The sequence below is a fragment of the Scatophagus argus genome, chromosome 10, assembly GCF_020382885.2.
Source record: "Scatophagus argus isolate fScaArg1 chromosome 10, fScaArg1.pri, whole genome shotgun sequence".
NCBI lineage: Eukaryota > Metazoa > Chordata > Actinopteri > Scatophagidae > Scatophagus > Scatophagus argus.
The window spans coordinates 17,637,245-17,660,385 of NC_058502.1; the positions used below are offsets into that span (position 1 = coordinate 17,637,245).

The 23,141-nt window shown below is 42.2% G+C and overlaps 1 protein-coding gene across 2 annotated transcripts; it reads left to right on the top strand.

Annotated features, from left to right (window-relative positions):
• The first annotated feature begins 8,323 nt into the window (after positions 1-8,323).
• Positions 8,324-13,371, top strand: dact2 (dishevelled-binding antagonist of beta-catenin 2). Of its 2 annotated transcripts, none has more exons than XM_046402700.1 (4): positions 8,324-9,032; positions 10,425-10,539; positions 10,682-10,972; positions 11,136-13,371. In XM_046402700.1, exons 1-4 carry the CDS (start codon positions 8,754-8,756, stop codon positions 12,974-12,976), a joined length of 2,526 nt encoding a protein of 841 aa, XP_046258656.1. In that variant the 5' UTR covers positions 8,324-8,753; the 3' UTR covers positions 12,977-13,371. The 2 variants fall into 2 exon arrangements, with proteins under 2 accessions (XP_046258656.1, XP_046258655.1); XM_046402699.1 differs by having other exon boundaries at positions 8,327-9,032; positions 10,407-10,539.
• The last annotated feature ends 9,770 nt before the right edge of the window (positions 13,372-23,141 follow it).

Sequence of the window (23,141 nt, forward strand, 5' to 3'; positions counted from 1 at the left end):
ATGCAAGCTGAGCCTACAGAGCAGAAAGAACAAGCAGGAATAGAGGATTTAAAGCAGATAAAACTTTCCCACAGCCTCCAACAACCACTCTGACATTTTATGTATGACTCCATGTGCTACACAGCTTGACCTTTGGTTCCCTGTACATAAGGTGTCATGTGCTGGTCAAAGAAGGATATCATTCAGTATAAAACAAGACTTTAACCATACGCAAGTACAGTTTAGAACTCTCCTTCTTCAAATATGTGAGCAATGCAGAGGGATTTGCAAACATTTGCTGCACATTATCTTATTACAAACACTCCTAATCCTCACTCTCCCCCAGATAGAAGCAAAAGATAATTGTTCCTCCTCAGGGAGAGATTCATACCAATTGTTTCTCGCATTGTGTCGAAAGCCTGCAAGCCAGATTCAGTATATCTTAAATGACAGATCAACTTGTTAATTTATTGTTTGTAAGTTGGCTTCTTATGAAAAAAAAAGGAAAAACAAAATGCTCTAGAGCGACCTTTTCTTCCCTGTGTGGGCCCCTGCAAATGTCTGCTCATAATTTTAATGACACACAAGTTACAAAGATTGTGGCGAAACACCTCAAAAACAAAAGATACATTTTTCAGTGGACTTTCGCTCTATGATGGCTCTGGGAAAGCAACCCCCAAGTCTTTGTTTGTGCAAAATCAAACTTTAATCTGGTGCTTTTGATAGATGCAGTCTTTTATTTCAAATGTTTATGGAAGTACCCAACAACAGTCTTGTGTGGTCCTGTGCCTAATGAAACACACTCACGTATGCCTCTCTAGCCATCAGATTGGTGGCCAACACACAATGTTCAGCGTGGAGTGTGGTTTCTGAAGGGGCGAGCACATGATGGGCATGGCGTAGAACAATTGGGCTTTCCTCCCTCGGTTGGGACCAGCACATCTGTGAACGTGGGTGCTAGCTAGCAACTTTACAGGCCAGCTGTGTTGGTGCTGTCAGCCTCATCCTCCTCCGGTCCATCTCCTCTGGACCACATGAGCTCCCATGGAGGGCTTCAGGAGGATTAGCACACCAGAGGAGGGGGCGAAGGGTTCAGGAGCAAGTGTTTAGGGGTCACCCTGGGGTTTTACATTTGATCCTCTCCCAAGTGCAAATTAATGTGCTCTGATGCATTATTTTGAATGAACTGACTTACACTGATTTAAGTCTTAGTTCATCAAGTGTAATTTACTCACAGTCAAGTTCACATTGGGGATTGTGTTTGTCTGTGATCACCTGAGTCTAGTGTTTTCCTTTTGAGCTGCAGGTTGTTTTGGTTTGGGTTGACGGATTGGAGTTGGGGGTGGTGGTCACAAACCACACAGCACACTGAGTTGTCATCGGTGTTCAACAGCATTGCCCTGAATCTTTTGGAAACACAGCTGAAGCACAGGCCTCATTTTTTTTTAAGAGTGGGGGAGTGGGCCAGTTTTGTGCACATTTGATGAATAACAATTCTGTTTAGACTATCGGTGTAATGCCACCCTGAAAGCATGGGTTAGTCTGTCACACAACCCACAGGGGGGGAAAAAGACTTCAGGTGATTCTGCAAATAAAGAGGTCTCTTAAAACTGCACACCTGTGTGGAGACAGTTGCTGTAGCATTTCAGAGCCTGTACAGCCTATGGTTATGTTCCTGTGAACCCAAACTCAAGGTTAAATATCTCAGCACAAACTCATCTGATGAAGATTTGATGCCGGAATCAGATGCTGATCAGACATGAGGGAAGTTTGGACAGGAGGAGTTTGGATGTCCCGAGTCTGAGTTTGTGCTGTAACTGCATTGTGATAGCTTAGTGGCTGTCTAAAGCCACGTCTGCTGGTGTTCCTGTGTACAAGAAGAAACTTGCTCTGTCAAAATAGCAGCCCTTTTAAAGGAGGAGAGGAGATTTAGTTGTTGCAGGCGAACCAGGCTTTTATGTCTCTGCCACCATCTTGATAAACGTACATAAACAGTGCACACAGGACAAAGGACACAACAACTGGCATTGTGTTGTTGTTCTCTATGACAGCAGAGCTTCCCTTCACTGGATGGTGTTCACAGATGCCAGGTTGGACAATAGACTTCCTCTCTGCATCAGTTTGTGCGTGAGAGAGAAAGGGTGGATAGGGGGACCATTCATTATAAATTCTTTCCTTTACACTTTAATCCTTTAAAGGTCCAGTTCAGTTCTTTTGTTATGGCAGACTACAACATAGGGCTTTGTTTGTTTGTTTGTTTGGGGTTTTTTTTTTGTATAGTTTAATTCTGTTGTAAGACAATATGTATACATTACTTACTTGCAAAAATACAAAAATTAAAATTAAAAACAAAGCACATACATTAAACAAAATGCAAAATGCAGTTTCATCAATAAGGCAGAAAAGACATATGTTTGTTGTCATGTGTTTGCAAGTCATACATTTATGGTCAATGGGCAAAAAAACACTTGACGTAGATGTAATAAATATAAGAGTACGGCCTTGCTGAGGCTTTACACAGGCAGAACTGTGCTTTCAGCTGAAAGCCAAGGTCAGCATTCTAACAAGCTGTCAGTGACTAAACAAAGCACAGTTGAGGCTGATGTTATTAGTTTTTCTGGCCACTTGCTCATAAAATAAGTAGTAGACAAATTAAAATGTTGATATAATGGTGGGGCAAGAGGTAAAATTAGTGGATCAGTTGTGCAGGATTATTATTCATCCCAGGGGGGAACAACAACATCTGGACCAAATTTCATATCAGTCTATTCAATAGTTGTTTAGAAATGCAACTCAAAATCACAAATGTGAAGCTCACAGTGCTGCTAAAGGAAAGTCAGAGGATCACCAGGATTCATTGTATTGGGACCATTGATGTCTGGACCAAATTTCACAGGAACCCACCCAGTGGTTGCTGAGATATCTCAGTTTGCACCTAAAGGAGACACACTGACTGATCTGCATTGCCATCCATGGAGCCACACAGCTAGAGTGGCTAAAAACAGAAACAGTCCTGTCTTCAGAACTGCAGAACTTCTTTATGTGCAATTTCACAAAATATCTCTTTGGGGAGCTCCACTGAACCACAGATGTGTTTCCCAAAGATCTGCTGACTCAAGCACTGTAACACAATGAACATCTTTGACTAAAAGAAGAAATGTCAGTACCCAGGATGTTCTTTGTGCATACGCTGAGACTGTTGCTAAACTCTGTTGTCTAAAAATAAAATGCCACCTATAGAGCTGCAATGCAAAAACTCCTTCTTGGGCAGAAACAGAGCAGACATGACAGCTAACAAACCACAACAGACTGTGATATTATGTGGACAGTCTGAAACTATTTCATCAGTTAAATCTGATCTTCCTTTTATTAACAGATGTGGAATTCATTTTAGCCCCTACTCAGCGGAGGTAGTGAGGGTCTCCAGGGCTCGGCAGACAGGGTCAGTTAAGTACAATGTCCAAGTTTTACACAAGTCAGATATGTGTCTCCCTGCCTATGATGAGATACGGGCCATTTGAGCCTCACCATGATAAGTCTCTCTTGTATGGACTTTGACACTTTTACATCCTTGCCTGAAATGCAGCCCTCCCCTGGTAAATGATGTCTTTCAGACCTGAGTCTTGTTAATTCTGTTTTTCTCCTTCTGAAACCCAAACAGACACATGTACTGTACACACATAAGTTATCTCCAACTTCTATAAAATACTTTTGGGTGAAGCAGGTGTAAACATATAAATATGATGAAATCTTCACATGACATTTACAGCAATTGTGCATGGCACACTGTGCCCCTTGACAAATCCCCTTGAGGATACAAGGGAAAAGAAGACATTTTCCAAACTACTCACCCAGCTTGTCACACAAGAGGTATAGACCGTCTACTGCTTTAAATTCTACATGGGCGCTTGGCTGAAAGCAGCACACAACATTCATGGGTAAGGCAGCGCTAAATCAGTTAATTTAGACTGATGTCTTTATGACTTGCAGGAGTACAGCATGGAACCCAGCCTCCCTCACTTGCTGAATAAACAAAAATTTGTTCAGCTCAAATAAAATTTGATGAGGAGATAATTTTGTGAGCATACAGCATAAAGGCCTCTCTCATGTGCAGCAGTGCTGCACTCTGAGGGCAAATCAACTGTATGTCTGAAGAGGTAGTTAAGTACACGGTGGACAAGATGATAGTGGGAGATATACCTGGTACACCATTGGAGACAGGCCTCCACGTGCCCACAAAACAGTCAAAAGTCCTTTCTGTACCTTCAAAAATTACCCAATGGGGTTTTCTTAAATTTACAGGAAATCCACCTCAGTACATTATAATCTGAGTGGTATACCTGATTAAACCAATTTTATGATTGATTTAATGAATATTCCATTGTGCAATTTAATAAATATCTCTGTTGAATTAAGTAAATTAACCTCAAAGAAATTCCAACAACACTGGATGGTTCAATCAGTATTTCTTGGAATGAACAACTTTCAATCAAAGCGAAAACCCACAGAAACAAGCCTCTAATCTCGGATTTCATCAGGAGATAAATCCTGGAGCTGCTCGGCTGACAATGAATTGAAAACTGACATGGTGGATTGTGCAGTGACTGTCTGAGCTTTTGCTCTCAAGTAGGGTTGACAGTTACTGTGGGTGCTACCAGTTATGAAGCAGAACATGTCTCAAATACCAAGTGGAACCCTGGGAACTGTTATGTCTGTTATGTAAAGTGGCTATCAGTCAGTGTCAAAAACAGTGATGAGTTATGTTTCTTGGATGCAGCCTGGAAAGATTTGGAACAACAAATGTGAAATCTGCTTTCTGTTTCAGGACTTTGAGACCAAAGGCTTCCCGAACAGCTTTTTACAATCCCTAACATGTCTCATGGGTGTGATAGAGTTGTAGCTTTTTAGGCTGAAAATCACTTGGGGATTTAAAAATAAACCTAAAGTTTCAAAATGCCCAAAACCATGTAGATGAATTCACCAGAAGCCCTTCTTTGGAAATGATGTCTCTATTTAAAAAGCTGCAGATAAAGAACAGATGCATTTCATGGCCAGTAAAACTAACTTGGAAATAAAATCTAATTCCATAATCTCCCTGACTAACTCAGGGGCAGAAATCAACTGGTGAGTGGCCTCATGTTAACATCAAAAAGCTGGTTTCTGTGTGTGAGGTTCATTCATTCACTCACTGTAGTGTGTGATGATTGTGTTGTAGGTTGCAGGTCTGCAGTGGCCAGAGGTGGCAGAGCAAGAGAGACTCCGTCGGCAGACACAAGAAGCCACTTTGATGTCTGAAACTCCCTATCTTCGCCTTTGTTGACGACAGGATACCTGGGAAAGGGATTTTCAATCAGAGAACCTGCATGGGAATCCCCTGACACGCAACAAGAACAAAACAGAGAAATATGTGAAAGTACACAAACCCCCGGAAATAGCTCAAAATCAACAACACCCATCATCAGAATCCTGCCGCTTCGTTTTAAGCGTGCATCAGAGTGTCTTATGTATGATATCAGATTTTCTTCGTTTGAAGTCGTAAGCTCATAATGCCTACATGTGAAAAGCTTGTTTTTTTCCATGTACACAGAGCTGACAACAGATTCACTCTCCGGGCTCTACCTCTCACACATTCGCTCTGTCCCACATATGACAACACCCCATATTTACCACACGCACACACACATACACACACACACATCCTGTTTGTGGCAGCATCTTCTATTGTTCCTGTTGGTATCTACCTGAGCAGGTACAAAAGTCTTTGTAACACTCTTTCCACTGCGGCTGTTTCTGAGAAGTATCATAGATACAGTAGAAGGGATTCCTGCCCATGTGCTTTTGTTTTGTTATCAACACTGGGCTCCTTCAGTATTTCTTAAGTGGATGGAAAGAAAAGGGAGGGAGGATGGAAAGTCTGCTGATAAATGTAGAACACAAATAAGAAGCCACACAAAGAGAAACCTCCAGTGAGACAAAACTGTTTGGATTTAGCTCTGCAAAGTGGTAGGTAAAAAGCTTTTTTTGGGTTTTTTTTTTTTTTAGAAGTCAGGGTGGATGAGGTTAGGAGAGCCTCACTGACTCCAGTACAAAGCCCACACTTGATTGCTAAAAAGAGGGCACCTTTTGGAGCAGCACCCCAGCTGATGTCACCCTGAAGGAAGTACTTTGAAGGGGATGTGGGCAGAGGGACATCCAGGCATCACAATGCAGCGTTGTGTGCCATCAGCATTACAAAGATATGACGCTATCCTTGTGAGGAGTGGGCTTCACAATATAATATGAGCATCTTGATGAGGGGCCTAGCAGAGTGCTGCATCAAAGTGATGGTGATGTGTTTGTGCAATCAGGGGTGGATAAACAAGTGATTTAGCTCCATATCCACACAATAAACTTACAAATGTCACAACCAGCTGCATGGTGATTTTGCACACAGGGTCATTAAATTGTTGTATTTCCAGGTGATATGAATGTGCAGCATCCATAAACTGTACAGACTATCAGGCAACAATATTTCAGTGAAGTATAAAACAAATCTCACAAGACTGAGAAATAGTGTAACACTGCCCTCTAGTGTCTCAAGGTTAATTGTTTTAAATTCATTGAAGAAGTTATCCATTTGAATTAAGCACCAAGATGCCTTTCACACACCACGTAATCCACAAACTGGTGAACAGGAAATTATTTGATTTAGCTCAACACTTTAATCACCTTATCTTTGTTCATTCCATGTGTGTGTGTGAGAGAGAGAGATACACAGGTGCATGGTCGTCCTGGTAGTTGGTATTTCCTTTGAACTCCAGCTTCAAGATAGCTGCAGATATCAGCATGAAAGAATCTCCCCACCTGTGACACATTGCAGGCAACAGCGATGTAAGTGAATAGTCTGAAGTCTGCCTCATGTTGCCTTCGCCTGTGATGAGGGCTCAATCACACTCTTATTTATTTGTTATCAGATTATTGATAATGAGAACAACTGCTCAGTTAGATGAACTGCAGTTCAGGTGGAAAAAAAAACAAGAGTAATGCTTGTCCTATGAGTCATGCTTGTGTGAGGAACAAATAGCAGCAAAGATAAAATAATGAGATCAGTGATATGATTTCATAAAGGATGTAGTTAATGACTAAATGTAAAAGCATATAGAACTACAATATTATGATTCTACATTACTAAAATATTTAGGCCCCTGCACACAAATAAATAAAATTCACCCTTCCTCTCCTGAACTTATTTTAAAGTTACAACTTAACAAGTACTCGCAAACAAACTGAACAACAGTCAGTGTCCTTTTGCTCAGGCATTTCAGTTATATTGTCTGCATTTGTTTCCGATTCCATGAGAGTGTTTTTAACACCCTTCCAGAATCCCCCCCAAAAAAGTGATTCTGGGCTGGAAGAGGCTGCACCATAAACAACTTTTTCTGTGATACCTCAGGAAACACAGTCACAGCTTCAGTGGGCTGAGTCACTTCCCCCACTTTATTGAATGATGAAAGCCAGTCAGACTTTCCATGAACAGCTACAGATATCTTTGTGGGTAGCCACATAGACCCGTCCTCATCTTGTCCATGATAATCATATTCAGCTCTAATTTCCACTTTTTTCTCACTTGGAATATCTTCACAATTAGATGAATATAGGTAGAATTTATTATGATATACACGTAATTCATGATTTTTAGTTAGTACATGCCAACATGCTGTGCTTTAAAAAAATACTCTTTTATTGTCTAATTTCAAAGCGTCGGAAGACACTTTGGGGTTTGGGTTTATTTGTTTGGGGGATTTATAAGTTAAGGTTAGGTTGGGTATTTTTTTTTTCCACTCTCTCTTTGCGCAGACTTGCTTTTACACATCATTTGCTGGTAGATGACGTCTCAGCCGAGGACACATGTGGTTCAGACTGAGGACAAGGGACATTGAAAGTCCATGTGCAGGCCAACAAACTGTTGTATCCTTTACTGCCATAAGGGGGCGGCATTTATCTATCATTGGTCTACTTTGTCACGACCGTCTGATTTTTCTGTTTTCAATTTCTCGGTCTCAGTGTCCGAGGCCAAAGGGAAAACAAGCACCAAATAACGTGGTTTGTTTGTAGTAGTTTTAAGTCTACAATTTAGATTGCACTGACAAGGACAGGAAGTGACTCATGCCATAAATCCTTTCGGTGTAAATGTGATTTATAGCTGTGATTTTTACACAGAACTACAGCTGGGACTTCAGTCCTTGCACAACATGTGGATTGTCTGTGTCAAAGCTCGTTGAATGCATGCTTTTCAGCTGTTTTTTGGTTTGTTTTGTTTTAGTTTGATGGGGGTTGTTGACTCCTGATGATCTGAGGACATGTAAAATTTATTCACTCATTTACATTCCCTCATATCACTTACAGACTTTGACAAACCTCTAGCCGAAAATAACAACAACAAAACAATAGTGTAAATGCCACAATAATATGCTCATCATGCCATGTGATATTATGGAGATGAACTTAGTACTTGCCCGGGCAGCTCCACTGAGGAGCTGAATGCGGAGAATTAGTACCAGATGTTCAATGAGACCGAGTGGACAGCCAATAGGGAGGAGGGCCATTTGGTCTGTGGGAGGAGCTCAGTCTGTTTTCTGAGCTCAACATTTATTCCAACAGGTAGTTTAAAAAACCAAACAGGTCAGCAGCAGCAGCAGCCGCAAGACAGCGACTAACGAGGTGGTTATTCTCCGAGGAGAACGTTTCTTTGATCGCATTTTGTTTCTGGACATGCCCGGACGCCTCTCTTCGCCATGCTGAGCAGGAAGGGGTCTTGTGCGGGGATGATGAGCGTTGCAGCCGGAGGAATAGACCGCAGCAGGGTCGGGGAGAGGATGCAGGCTGCACTGGCAGGGCTGCAGGAACTGCATTTGCTGAAGGACAGACAGAGCGACATGGTGAGCTGGGCACTGAGGATGGACCGAGAGGAGCCCGTCACTTCTGTCCACGCAGGCCCGGAGGGTCCCAAGATGGTGATGGGGGCTGAGGAGCAGCGGCTGGAGACGACCCTGACAGCCCTGAAGCAACAGCTGGTAGGTCGTCATTTTAAAAGACATTAAACAAAATAATTAAAATAAGGTTATTATTCGCGCGCTGTTGTGTGTAGGTAGTCGTTTGACGTTATCGTAAAATGTATACTTTTATTATAGGTTTTATTTATAAGAATGGGGTGAACATCGGGCTCGTTTGCTTTTTAACGGTCATTTTAATTGTCCTTGGGGATAAAGTCGTCCGTTTGTCATCAGCTGATGCCCATGTGCATTCCGTCTTCAATTATTACCAGACACACTTTCATGCTCTCAGCTGGGGGTAGGAAGTAAGATAGGTGTCATAAATCAAGGTTCACTGCAGGACCAATAGGACTAGCAGTTGTGTTGGTGCGCGCACGCCGTGCGTGTGAAGACTGAAGGGGGGGGGGGGTGCTCAATCATTAACCACTAATGCCAGGGAATATTTTTTAAATTTTGTGGTGTGTTTTTTAAGGTGTATATTTTTGCTGTGAATGACACTCAGTGAGAGTCTCTGTCATGAGAGGTGTTGAGCGCTGGAGACAACTGGCTGTGTGGAGTTTTCCATGACAAGCATTTTCCATGCATGCTGCGGTTAAAACCTAAGTAAAAACAGGGATTAAGATGCCATGCTTGACTTTTAGTAGAACTGGGCAAATGCATCAAATTGTAAAGTACCAACACAACATCAGGTTTGTTTTACATTCGTGCAGAACAATAACCTATCTTGAAAAGCTGCCATAGCTACATATAGACTTAATGGTCTAAAAACATTTTCCAAGAGCACTTTTGCCATAGTTTCAGTGGAACTCAACTGATCTAACTTGCATGCAAATTGTATATTAATTAAATGGGGCCTTTTGCAGACAACGACCCCCAAAACTCATTTTAAGAACAACTGTAACAGTAAATGTCCAACCCTAACAGCAAAGCAAACAGTACTTCACCCCAACCCCCCAAGCTTTCCTTCTCTAGTAGTTTACACAATGGCCAGGCCCTCGCTGTGGGGGAGAAATGAGTTACCCACCACTGCTTCTTCCATGCTCCCCCATGTCCTGCTGGGGTTAATCATCAGCCACAGCTGAGTCGCTTTTGTTTTCCTGATGGCTGTACATTAGAGCTTCTTTTATTTGAATAACAGACCTCGATTTAGTAGTATATTCCAGTATTACTGATCTTCATCCTGACTTTTCTGTTTTATTTACCTGTTCACATACATGTACATAGAATTTGTCAGTAACTGTGTGCATGCATGCGAGAGGAGTTTAGATGCACAACTTCCCATTCTCAAAACTCCCTGCTCCTTTTCCTGAGAAAATCAAATTAGACTTGCTCTGTGGTTTAAGTTGTACTATACATATTTTTGGGGGTTGGCTAAAATTTCTGTCTGTTTTACAGTCTCGTCTTCGAAAACAGGATGTAGGCCTGAAGACCCACTTGCAGCAGTTGGATCAACAGATCAGTGAGCTGAAGCTGGATGTGAGCAAGGCCTCCACAGAGCAACTGGAGAGTGACAGTAGGCCAAGTTCAGGTGTGTAGACGCACACTCAGACAAAAAGCCCTACAGCTGTTTACTTGATAGCAATTAATAAAGTATCCACCCAAGCTGCAGTCACATGTCATTAAATAATAAGAAAATGAATAATGTGCATAATTGTTCCTATTCTCTCCAGGTTTCTATGAGCTCAGTGACGGTGGCTCTTGCTCACTGTCCAACTCCTGCACCTCTGTGTACAGCGAGTGTCTGTCTTCCTCCCAGACAAGCCTTCTTCTCCTTCCCACAAGTCCTGCTAATTCCCACATTAGCCCTCCAGTACAAGTTGATGTGTGCCGCCGGCGTTCTGCTGATGAAAGCACTACCCAGCCCAACCCTCCGCGGGCCACAGGCCTCCATCTGGGCAGCAGCAGGATCCGAGCAAGCACTACTGGCACCGAGCAGGCACGACCTAGACCTGTGTCAACAGGTAGCCAAATCTCTTCATCTCTTATTTAAGATAATCTCTCATATAGTAACAGGGATGGGTTGTTACTAAGCAACTCAGCATGTATTTTGGTGAATAATAACATGTAATTTTTGGTGGATGACTGATTTAAAAGGTTAATCAGTATTTTTGTGTTGCCTTTCAGGTGATCTTGATAAGATGATGGCTCAAGGTCTGGGCTACTGCAAAACCGTGGATGCAAGGAAACCATTAATGTGCACAAACCTAAAGACCTCCACAATGGACCCCAAGTTCCAGAGCAACCTGGTGTCCCGCAGTGGGACTGAAGTGTACCACTACCCCAGCCCTCTGCATGCTGTGGCTCTCCAGAGCCCAATCTTTTCCAATGGGTGTGACCCAGCCACACCGGGACTTAAAGAAGGCCAGGGACCCCCAGTGAACAGCTCTGACAACAAAACCCATGGTTACATTGACAAGCTTCTTTTGCGCAGCTTGAGCAAAATCCAGAGTGAAAAAGGCATGGAGATTATGCAGATACAGCGTGACTCCCATGGGAAGCCAACTGAAGCTGTGACTGTGTTTCCTGAGATATCACAGAAAGAGTTGTCTATGGTGCAGCCTCTTCCAGCCCAGAACATCATCCCACTAGATAGTGAGCAGAGGAGGCACTGCATAACATACTCCAGCCAAGAGCAAGCTGATATCACAAACCACAAACAGTCAGTGAGGGCCCCTGAGGTTTCATGCAGATACTCCTATCCTGCTGCCATGGGGGAGTACAGCACTGATAATGTCACCATTTCATCCCTGAGGAAGAATAAATCCCGAGGAGAATATGCCAGTGTAGCAAGAAGCAGTTCAGAGAATAGATGTGGGGACAACCCAGAGCCAAGGCCACAGGAGAGGATAAGCCACAGACAAAGATCAGTGATGGCCCATAGCTCCAGCACTGAGGAGAGTCTAAGCTTTGAGGTTTACACTGGTCATACCGCCTCCCCTGAGTTTGTACATGCCAAATTTGTTCCTGCTGGCTCTCAGAGGGTCAAGGTAAGACAGGCTGACCGTAAAACCAAAGCTCTGAAACTGAGAAGAAAAAGCAGTGAGAAGCCTCGAGCAGTTAAGCAGCAACATGGCTATTCCTCTGGTGAAAGGACCAGAGAGGCCAGTGGTGGAATCAAAGGGGAGCAGAGAAGGTCAGGGAAAGGAAAAGTGACCCAGAAATGTACCACCTGTCACACAGAGGAGCGTAGACAGGGTTCAGGCTCGGACTCCAGTCACTCTAGCCCAGGACTCGTGTACACCAGCAAAGTGCATCCTAAGCCATATTCCATCCCTGCTGTCGCGAAGACCAGCAAAAGCCGCAGACTGCAGAACCTGGAGTATGAGCAGCCTGTAGAGCAGAGGAAGAGGAGGCAGGGGGCTGCCAAATGCCCATCTGATGTGATGTTCCAGGCTTCATGTGCCCAGCGTCAGAGGTCAAAAGAGCCCCATGCTCAAGCACTGGGAAACATGCACATGGTCCGTAGTATGACTGCCAAGTCAGGCCAGTGGATAGGACCTTCACATTCCTTCAAATCCTCAAATTCATTTCTCCACCATCTTAATGCCAGATACCCCCCAGCACCCTTCCACATGTCCAGCCACTACCCACCAAGATGTGAGTCTGAATATTCAGCTGAATGTGCTTCATTGTTTCACTCCACCATCGCTGAAAGCAGCGAGGGGGAGATGAGTGATAACACCACCAATCGCTTTGGAGATAGCGAGTCCAGCCAGAGCTTCCAGTCCTTCTCGGACTCTGACAGCAGCCTGTCCCTAGATGAGGAGGACCAGGTGGACAGCCAAGGGGAAGAAAGAGGTCTGGTGTGGGCTGAGGCTACTCTGGGGCCCACCGCCGCTGGACTGCCCCTCGAGCAGCTCCCACGCCCTGAGCCATCAGCCTGCCGCATCAAAGCTTCCCGAGCTCTGAAGAAGAAGATTCGTCGGTTCCAGCCTGCCTCCCTGAAGGTCATGACCCTGGTGTAGCAAAGTTCCCCTGGGCAGAATGAGAACTGTTGGGAAAACACAGAAACCTGTGGGAAATGTTTTCAGAACTGTTTGGAATGATCTCATCTGGTCCTTTGGCCATCCTTAATCATCACTTAGAGGCAGCAATTAAAGTGGACTGCATTTGTGCACTGATAGCTTTGTTAAAAATGTTAAGAATTTACACTGGTCAAACCTTAAACTGTACAAAATGCTGCGTTGTATAAAATATGTATCACACAATTATTACACTTAAACTTAATTTGTAGATATTTATGTTAAAATTAAAGTTTCTCATAGCATGTGGCTGCTTTTGACAATTTCATGGACATTTCTGTCATATATGATATGTACCGGAAAAATAAAACCAATCTTTTTACATTTCTGGTTGCAAATCACTGTTCATTCTTTGGTAATTTCTTCATTTTCATCAATTTCATTAATTTCATCATTGATTTTAACTATCGCTATATACCTTTTGTAGAATAAATTTAGTCAGTATATATTGTGATAGTTACATGGTTTTAATGTATCTTTCACCTTTTTTCTATCTTTAGCTGAAGACATCTCTGTCCATTAGTTCATTGAGCTACGTCTTAGCTTTGGCATTAACAGTGTCAAACTTTTCTTCATTAGTGAGTAAACAATGTTGGCAACATCTCATCTGCCAACTTCTCTATTCTCCTGGTGACTTTAGCAGAAACGTTGAAAAAAATCTCCTCTTAATCCTGACAAACATCCCACTGAGGCTGACCAATTTAACACAGAGTGCTAATGGCTCCTTATCTGGTTTTCTGGTTCTGCCCAGCTGTTGGTTTAATAAATTGCAGACTTAACAATCAGCCCAGACAGTCAAGTTTAATTAGAGGGTGAAACTTATTAACCTCTGTCATTTAAATGTATGTAAACACACTTACACTGTAGCACTAAAGCACACAGCCACACTCCTATGATTTTACAGACATTGAGAGGACAGTAGAAGAAGCTCAGGTTTCTGAGGACAGACCTGAGGGATTTATAACAGTTGGTGTGTATGGCAAGAGGCATACAAGATTTAGAAGGAATGACAGATGATAAGAGGCTCCTCATTTCTGAGCTGTCATGAGGAGATTAGGCAGTGGGCAGCTGCACAGAGTTGTCCAATAATCACACTTCCGAAATCTTCCTTGATATCCATCCATTAAAATTCTTTCAAAGATGGGGTGAACAAAAGGGCACAGCAGAAGGTAAGTAGTCCAGTGACTGGCTTTCAGACATCAGCACTTTCTCCAGCGGTCATACATAAAAATGTCCTTTCCCATTAGGCAGCCACTGTGACCTTAGCGTTCCCAGCTAAGAAGCTTATAGGGCTGACAAACATTTTCAACATTTCATCAAATTTTCCTTTGAAGTTGTGTTCCCTACAGATTTAATCACTGTGGAGACCCTTATTTTTAGAACTCAGGGATCATTTGCTTATTCATTTTCTCTCATTTAACTAAAAATGTTCACTTTGCTTTCAGAGAAGAAAGGGCATCAGTCTATGAATAAAAGTACTCACTAAAGAGCATATGTTAGCACAGCAGTATTCTTTTTTTCTATTCATCAAACGAAAGGTCTAAAGGGCAAAAAACCCAATGCACATCAAAGATAGCATTTTAGGTTCAGCAAGTTGCCACAATTGAATCAACTTATTAGGATTTGTACATCCAGCTGACCTCTGTCCCCATCACAAGAGTGAGAGTGAGTGGTCGGTGGGATTAGTGCTGCTGTTTTCAACCCGGCTCGGAGGGAGCATGACAGGCACTGGACTTGTCTTTGATGTTGAGTATAGCAGGACTGTGTCGGCTTGACCTTGTGTGCTTGCTGACCTTTCCAGCTGTTTAGCTGGCTCATCTCTGAGGGCACATCACCCCTCAATAGAGAGGTCAGAGGCCTTCTTTTCTTTTGTGTGTTCAACATGTCTGCCGTGTACTTTCTTTTGACTCGTTGTTTGAACCTGTTGTAAGACGGTAAGTTCACCTTTCCTTTGCAAACCTCATTCCTGCTAGTTTGTTCTTTAAAAAAATACACGGGATGTTTTTTTGTTTTATGTTTTTAGGATCAGTACCTTAACAACTACACAATGAATTTGCATACTGGATAAAGATAATTCGGCTGGGGAATGAAACCTCTGGGGTTCGAACCGGGAGCAGCAACCTGTGCAGCAGGTGTAGAGGTGCACTTTCAAATAGTCATGATCTTTCATAGGGTATAAAGTTGAGTGCAGAGGGGGCTGGGGTATAAAATATTCCCTATGGCTGGCTATCAAATTGTACTGAAGGCCTACAGATGTCGTGTGGGATCTTATTACATGGCAGTGTGTGTTACGTGGGCAAACAACCACACCTAATCAAGATCTTTCAGCTGACACCACACCTACCAAAAAAAAAAAATTAACTATGACAGAGACCTGATGACTTTTTCACATGGTTAGAGGTCCATATATAGTTGTAGTTTAACTTTCAAATTTTACCATAGTATGGACAGACAGGGTGAACTGTAATAATAATAAATGGTAGCAACAACGGTGCTGAGACTGCATGGTTTAACCAGCAGAATAAAAATAACTCATTATTGACTTGACATTCACACCCAGCTTTCGTCTCACGCACTTTCTAAATCAGACTGCAGCAGGACCTTGTCAACGTCCAGCGAGCTATAAATAGGTGAAAATGTCATGCCAAACTACTCTGAGTAGCTACTGGGACAGGTAATGCAGTGAATGTTTCTGAGCTGCTTTGGACAGTGATCTTATTACACATCAGGTCACTGCACTACCCCTTTCTAATGCACATCTTCCTTGATGGACAGACAATTATTCAGCGCTGCATATCTAGATTAATCAAAAAAGGGTTATCAAAACTTATCCGAATATCAAGTCTAGGGTTGTTCAGTAAATTTAACAAGTCCAAGACATTGTCACATTTGGCAAACAAGAAAAACATTGCAAACAAATGCAAAAGAGAAACCAGAAAAGAGAGTAATAATAACAAAGGGTGTGTCACAGACCGGTGCTAATTTAACTTGGCTGGATTTGGTTCACATTAGGTCACAGTTGGGGGAGGGGTCTCCTCTTACGTGTGCATGAGGTAATCCCAAAACCCAACACTCACAAGCCCTTCCCAGTCTGTCTCCACCCTCAAAAGACATAATACCCATCAAGCTGTCTGCATTACTTCAGCAGTCTGTTGCAGCACACTTTTTACTCTTTACATTCAGAGTAACACTGCTGATCTTGCAGTTATCTTGCAGCTGGTTGTCTGTGTTTTTTTGCGATGTATTCGACATATTTTTCACTGGACGTTCTTGCTGGGTCTCTGAAACTAAACTGTAGATTTAGTATGCTGACAAGTATGAGCTCAGAAACTCATTACCACCCAGATGAGAGGAGCTCATACTTTTCCATGGCCCTGTGAAGCAAGAAGGATTGTCTTTAGTTTGACATTGAAATATCTGCACCAAATCAGATCTGCTCATGAAAACATACAGTTTCAGATGGATTGAACTGTTTGGCACATTAAGCCTCAAGTATGTTATTTGAACAGAATAAGGAACACTGTATTGCAAGTTTTGCTAGCATAAGAACTTTGTTAGATGTAATATCAGCTAGAATATATGGCAAGGATTAGGTTAAATTTCAGCACTAATACAGCCAAACATGAGTATGATGTCAGCAACAACAGGCTATTTTCCATGAACTGGATTCTACTTTGCAATGGTGTCTGAAGTGAAACTGTTGAGATTCACCCAGCTCCTCTACAACCTTTTGCATGGGGGTTGGGCTCTATAGTGTGTCCTTTTGTCCCTTTGCTTACTGTACATATGAATGGGGCTGGACCGGAATGTCCAACCTCATGAATGTCAATTGTCTGAGGCCTGAGTTAAGGAGCAGGCTTCTCTGGTTGTGCAGAAGAGGACAATAGAGATAGAGAACGAGGAGATAAGGAGATAGAAAGCGAGGGAAATGAGCAGGAAGAGATGAGCTACCGCAGACAAGTGTGAAAGATCGAGAGCAACAGAGACAGAGCGTGAAGATGGAGAAAATGGAGATGCATGATGTTGCTCTGCTGCGAGGCTTAGTCGATCCTTCCTCTACCACCACCTGCTCCTCTTTAAGAACATCCTGTCATTTAATACCTAATCCCTTCATTCACTCCAGTGTGTTTACTAACCATTGTCTCAACCCCCGTCAAGCTGTGGTCAAGAGGTGGTTCAAAAGTTCGCAGTGTATGGAGAGCACGCACTCACAGAAACAGAGGGCATTGTGAGTGCGTTCGCCCCTGCCAAGCAATTGTCTGAGTCAGAGAGAAATCCCTGTGCATGCAAGTGAAGGAGCTTTTGAGATGTAGCTTTTAAGGCCAACGCTACTTTCTTTCTTTGATGAGAACAAGCCAATATTTGGGGACAGATAAGTGGACTACAGTGCACTGTAACATACCCTGTATTACAAATGAATGTAATATAAAGACAGAAGATTTTTATTTCAAACCACTCTGTTACTACAACATACTGATATAAAGTCAACCACGTTCACCATCTTTGCTTATTTTGTGTTTAGTTTTACAGGTATTTGGTCATAAAACAAAGCACTGGCCAAAGCTGATGGTGCTAAACAAAAAGCCATGGGATCACATTAAAGTTATTACAGTTAATCCATGAGGATCCAGTGAATGTAAATAACAAATTCCATGACAGTTTGAAAAATATTCTGCAACAAGGGGGGCATGCAAAAAAAAGTTTGGGAGCCACTGATCTAGACGTTGAGATATTTGTCTCAAAGCCTCTAATGTTGACCTCATGATTCCTCTGGAGAAAAAGTCAGTGGATCATTTCAGTGACAGGATTCATCATCTGGGGACAAGGACTGTCTGTACAAAATTTAAACGCATAGTATTTCATTTCTGCCACTAGGGGTCACTTAGTTTTACGACATAGTGAAGTGCCGTGGGATTGTGGGAGTTGCTGCCTTCACTGTTACACCTATTTGACGTGACCACAGCCCTTATACAGACAGCTTGTCCTCTTCCCATTAATGCGATTGTACCAAAAATGGCTGCAATTCACCTAAAGGGCACTTGCGAGGTAGTCAGCTAAATGGCTAAAATATTATAATTTATATGTATTTATGTATTTATAATTTATATGTACTTAATATATATTTATATTAAGGTGCGTTGACTTCAATTAACATTACATGAACATAACCACAATAATGCAGTTTCCGTTTTCTGTATCATAGTATGTATTAGATATTTATCTAACAACAGTGACAGCCGACGTTAGAAGTGTGATGAAAACAAAAGAAAAACTTGGTGCTTGATTGATGTGTGAAACCAAAATGGCGATGACACAAATACTTACAGAAAGGTATTTCACTGTAGAAAAGCCACAACAATCTGATCTAACGGAACATTATCTGCTGTCTCTACCACTTGTGCCGAAAAGATAATGAAAAGTGGCAGAAAAATTATTTACCCCATGAAAGTTACATTTTGGTGTTACAGTTCCATAGGCTTCCATTCATTCACAAAAAAATCATCAAAAAATCAAAATCAAAAGTCATTTTTTAGACATTTTAATGCAGAAATGTTATATGTGTATGTTATATATTACATTATATTGCAATATATGATACATTATGTCATATATATCATCCCAGTATACCTTCAGGATCAGACAACAACTAGACAGACGTTGTCATCCCTAAATCATTGTTAATATGAAAATGTGCGCTATAGTACACTAGACATATCTGTTTGTGGATGTTAAGATATGGTTAAGAAAGTAAGGAGTGTTGAAAACAAGATACACACGTGCTCATGCTCAACAAAAACAGTCAATCCACAAGATTAAGCAAATGAGTATAATCTGAAAAAATAAGAGTAGTAATCCTCCAAATGTGTAGATTTACTCTTATTTGTGTGAAACATGTTGGTGCTACTTGAGCCTAAATCTTTACAAAAACAGTCTAGCCAATTCTTAGTACAAGTTTTCGTGCTTGGGTAGGCATAAATAATTACTCCGCAATCACCTTGTAGCTTAGGGGGATTCTATCCAGAGTATGCAATTTTCAAAAGAAAACATGAGCTCATGAAGAACATTGGTGAGTGAATGTGAAGAAATTTCAGATGAATACGTGGTGTTTCCTCCTTTATCAGTCGCAGTGTCTCTGTGAGGACATCCTGGCTGTTTTATGAGCAGGATGTCCTGTGTCAGCTCACAGGACTGCCTCTCTTTTGTCAAGCCTCAGGCTCTAAACATCTGAATTGAACTGCCAAGGCCCCACATATCCTCTGAGAGCTGTAACTACCTTGCTTTATCTTGCTTTTTTTCTACTGTGGGGTTTGTCAACTGGCTTGCCAACAAAGCCACCAGTCCTCATTATGAACAAAAACAAGGCTCGACTCTTCTGAAGTGCTGTGCGTGAGCTCTGGAGGGGGACATCAAAAGAGCGGTGAGAGTGACAGCTGGTCCTCCTCTTGGTCAGGCCCCCTGATAAGATCAGAGTGGCAGGAGAACATGGGACCCCACAGGTACCTCCCTCCCATCAAAGTACCATCCTTGCTGCTCCCATATGGCCACTAACAAGTCCCTCACCTACCAACATGTCAATTCCCTTTTGCCTCCTAAAAGGTGAAAGTTAGTGTATATTTCTGTTTAAAGTATGTCCAACCAGAGAGCTATATGAGCATTTTATCTTTGTTTCCTAGCGATCTCCGTTTATAACCTCTACATTATTTGTATGCCCTTCATGTGTGACTGCCCTCCTTCGACAAGATACCATAAACCTGTTAGGTGTGTGTTTACAATGACCACTTGAAAGCTAGGGCTCCTTACAGCTCTATGCCTAATTGACTCTAGTCTAACACCTATAAAAATGTTTTAAACTTTTGGCAAAGACTCCCACTTGTCCCTTTCCAATACACTTGCTCACATTAAAGATGAGCCCAGCTGGTGGGTCTTAAAGAGTCAATATTCTATTACTTTTATGAGCACAAAACCGTTTGGCAGGATACAGTTTTATGGCACTTCATCCTCCTCTTTGACTTCCGTGATTTTCCCCTTTTATTTTTTTACATTGCTTCTTAATGATGTAGGAAAAAATCATGATCAGTGAGTGGAAATAATTATCTGTATTAAAATACACACATGCACATTCTTATTTCTAAAGCATGGTAGACTGCCCAATTAACTTTAATTCAGCTGGGGGGAAACTGCTTGTTATGGGGCAAACTGTGACATTTCCTTGGGGTCAGTAGTTTGCTGTTTGGTTTGTTTACATCTGTCTCCCAGGTATAGTTAGTGGTTAGCCTGTGCTCCCCCGTCTGAGGCAGGTCTCAGCTCGCAGGTGCAGTGGAAAGGATCTAGCAGTGAGAAATTGTGGAAGATAATAAGGCACTTTTATCCACACACCCTGACTCAGAATTATAGCTCAGTATATCTCCTTTCTATCCTCTGGTTTGCATTAGTTTCTATTTCACTGTTTTTTGGGGTTTTTTTTTGCATGTCTCTGGGCAAACAAACATGAAGCTGAGGAGAGGATAAATGTAATGTCAGCCGGCTCCACTAACACGTTGCGGGACACCCTGAGGTCTTGTCTGTAGACTGATTTGGACAGGCCGGCCCCTGTCTCAGCAGAGCGGTCAGAGGTCATGCAAGGAACAGACTGATCCTCCATGTGGTATTAAGTCTCTGCACCTCTTGGAAACACAATGAGAACAGACAGGTTCAAACAGCTGTCACTGTCAGACTAACCAGTACCACTTTAGTGGTTACTTTAGTTTAATGTAATTGGTACAAAAGCGTGTATGGCTTATAAGGCATTGGGTATGTTAAAATGAGTACTGGCAAACAAACACTGAGATTATGAGGGAAGGATGATTTGTTCCAAAATATTTAGAGTTATGAGATGTTATGTGAAACTTGATAATTTCAAACTGAACAGGGCAAAAGTTTGAAATGACGCATGGTATTGTCATTTGTGTATGTTATACTGATGAATGGGTCTTTGAAATGTTACACAAAAGCAATGCACGGGGGAGGGCAGGCTTTGACCCTTTGTACTGAGGTATTAGGGAAAGTTGAAGGGGAAGGATTACAGACAAGAAGTGCATGTTGTTGTGAGCAGGGGTAAGAAACGATTTCTCAGTGGATGGTAATGCCAAATACTATTGATCCATCAACGATTTTGAAAGGATGGACAGTGTTTTTCCAGTGATACCTAATGGCAACATATGGCAAGCCTTCCTTTATCTGCTCCTGGCTGTTAGCACCACAGCTTCCTGGCATAAATATGTTAAAAGGGTGGTAACTGAACTTCCCTTTATGGCTCTTAAGGTAAACATTAACACCTGACAGTGAATGTGCTTTAAGATAAACAAAAGATTAGTATTGTGATCTGTGTTCTGCTGGCAAAGATGAACGGACTTCTGAGGAAATCCTGACCATGGCTAATGTTTCATCACGTTAACAGCACAGAAGTGGATAAATCTTCAAAATCTGGAGCACAGCTCTGTGAAAAGTCCCCCCGAGGCCTTGATGATGACATGTGGATGATATGTTTATATGGGCTGTGTGCTGAGGCAGTAAATCACCACAGGCCTGCAGCGTAAGGCAGGATGACAGTCTATCTGGGGCCCCATGTGTTTTGAGGGAGAAGGGGGCGAGTTTGGGGGTAAACTCTGTCACCAAGAGCAGTTGACCTGGCAGGTTTGACCCCAGAGTTCCTTTGAACAGGACAACCCAGGGTGACACTCTAGGCCAGTTTGTTGAGGGATTTGCACATGAAGGAGAGAGGATTTAAGGACTGCAACTGAGATCCATCATCTTTTTGTTTTGTTTTGTTTTTTTTTTTTCTGGCCATGTGTCTTAAATTAAAATAAAAACAGATGAGGTTCACATGTATCAAAACATGATACCTCTGGAGAGCAGAAGATATGAGTGTTTGAGTGTGTTTTTACATGTATCCTGATAAGGTCAAGTCTTAACATCAAAGCATCCCTGAAACTCTGTCTAACTTCAGTTAACCGTATGCTCAGTTGGCATTGATAGGCCTATCTATGCAGTTCACAGTAAAGAGGTAAGTCTAGATAGAATCATCAGCTACATGACAGCTTTTCTAATACAAAGTGTATATTATATGGTGTTGATAAAAGCAGCACAAAGGGCGTAAAAGAGCCATAAAACATTTGCTAACACTTTGTTTGCACAAAGTACAGTATCTGTGAGGGTGTCATTTAAAACATATTAAACAAATGGAGACTAAAAGAAGCTCTACCTGTATTTTTTCCGGCTAAAGTGCTAATTTCAAACAATATAAGTTTGTGGTTCTTCTATGCTATGGTAGTGAGGTGTTCCAGTTCAAAACAACAATTATAGTATTTTCCATGGGAACTCAGCACAATGTGACCTCAGTTAGGATTATGTAGTCACGCTACCTCATGGCGCCACTTGACAAATGCCATAATCATTAAATAAATAAGACAAAAGATGATAGATAGGATGACAAATGCCTCAGAGGCCCCTGTGAGGCTGCTCTGAAGCAACCGTCTGCCCTCATCTAGCACAATATGACACTGCTACGCTCACAGTTCCTTGGCGGATCTATTCTATTGATCAGTGCTGGGTGTGCTTTAGTCAGATCAATGCTCATCCCTGTTCACTGCTCTTTACAGCCTTCACCAAAAGCATTCTGTCCCTTAGTGAGATCGATGACAGCGAAGACATCCTCTGCAGGATGAGCACATGGATGTGGATTTCCTCCTCTGGTCTGTGAAACCATTAAAGCCAAATGAAAAAGGGATGAGAAGACAGAGAGGGATGAGGTAGAGGCAGTTTTGAAGAAAGAGAGATAGTCCAGCTTTGATGGCAGCTCTATGTGAATCTGGTGTCCAGATGACCCGTGCTTACAGAGAGGATTAGCCTTGACAGTTGTTTCTGGAGAGAGAGGGGCTAATCTAAAGCTATCTGGAGATCATCGGCCATGCAACATATAAAGGCCAGAGCAGGTATGCTGTGTCAAAAACTCACAGAGCAGTTCTGCAAGCCTTAAGAATCCAGCATAAAGATCCATAGAGTGTTTACATTTAGTTGAGATTTTTATCCTGACATTCCTTCAGAATTAGACATGCTGTGAGAGCCAGCA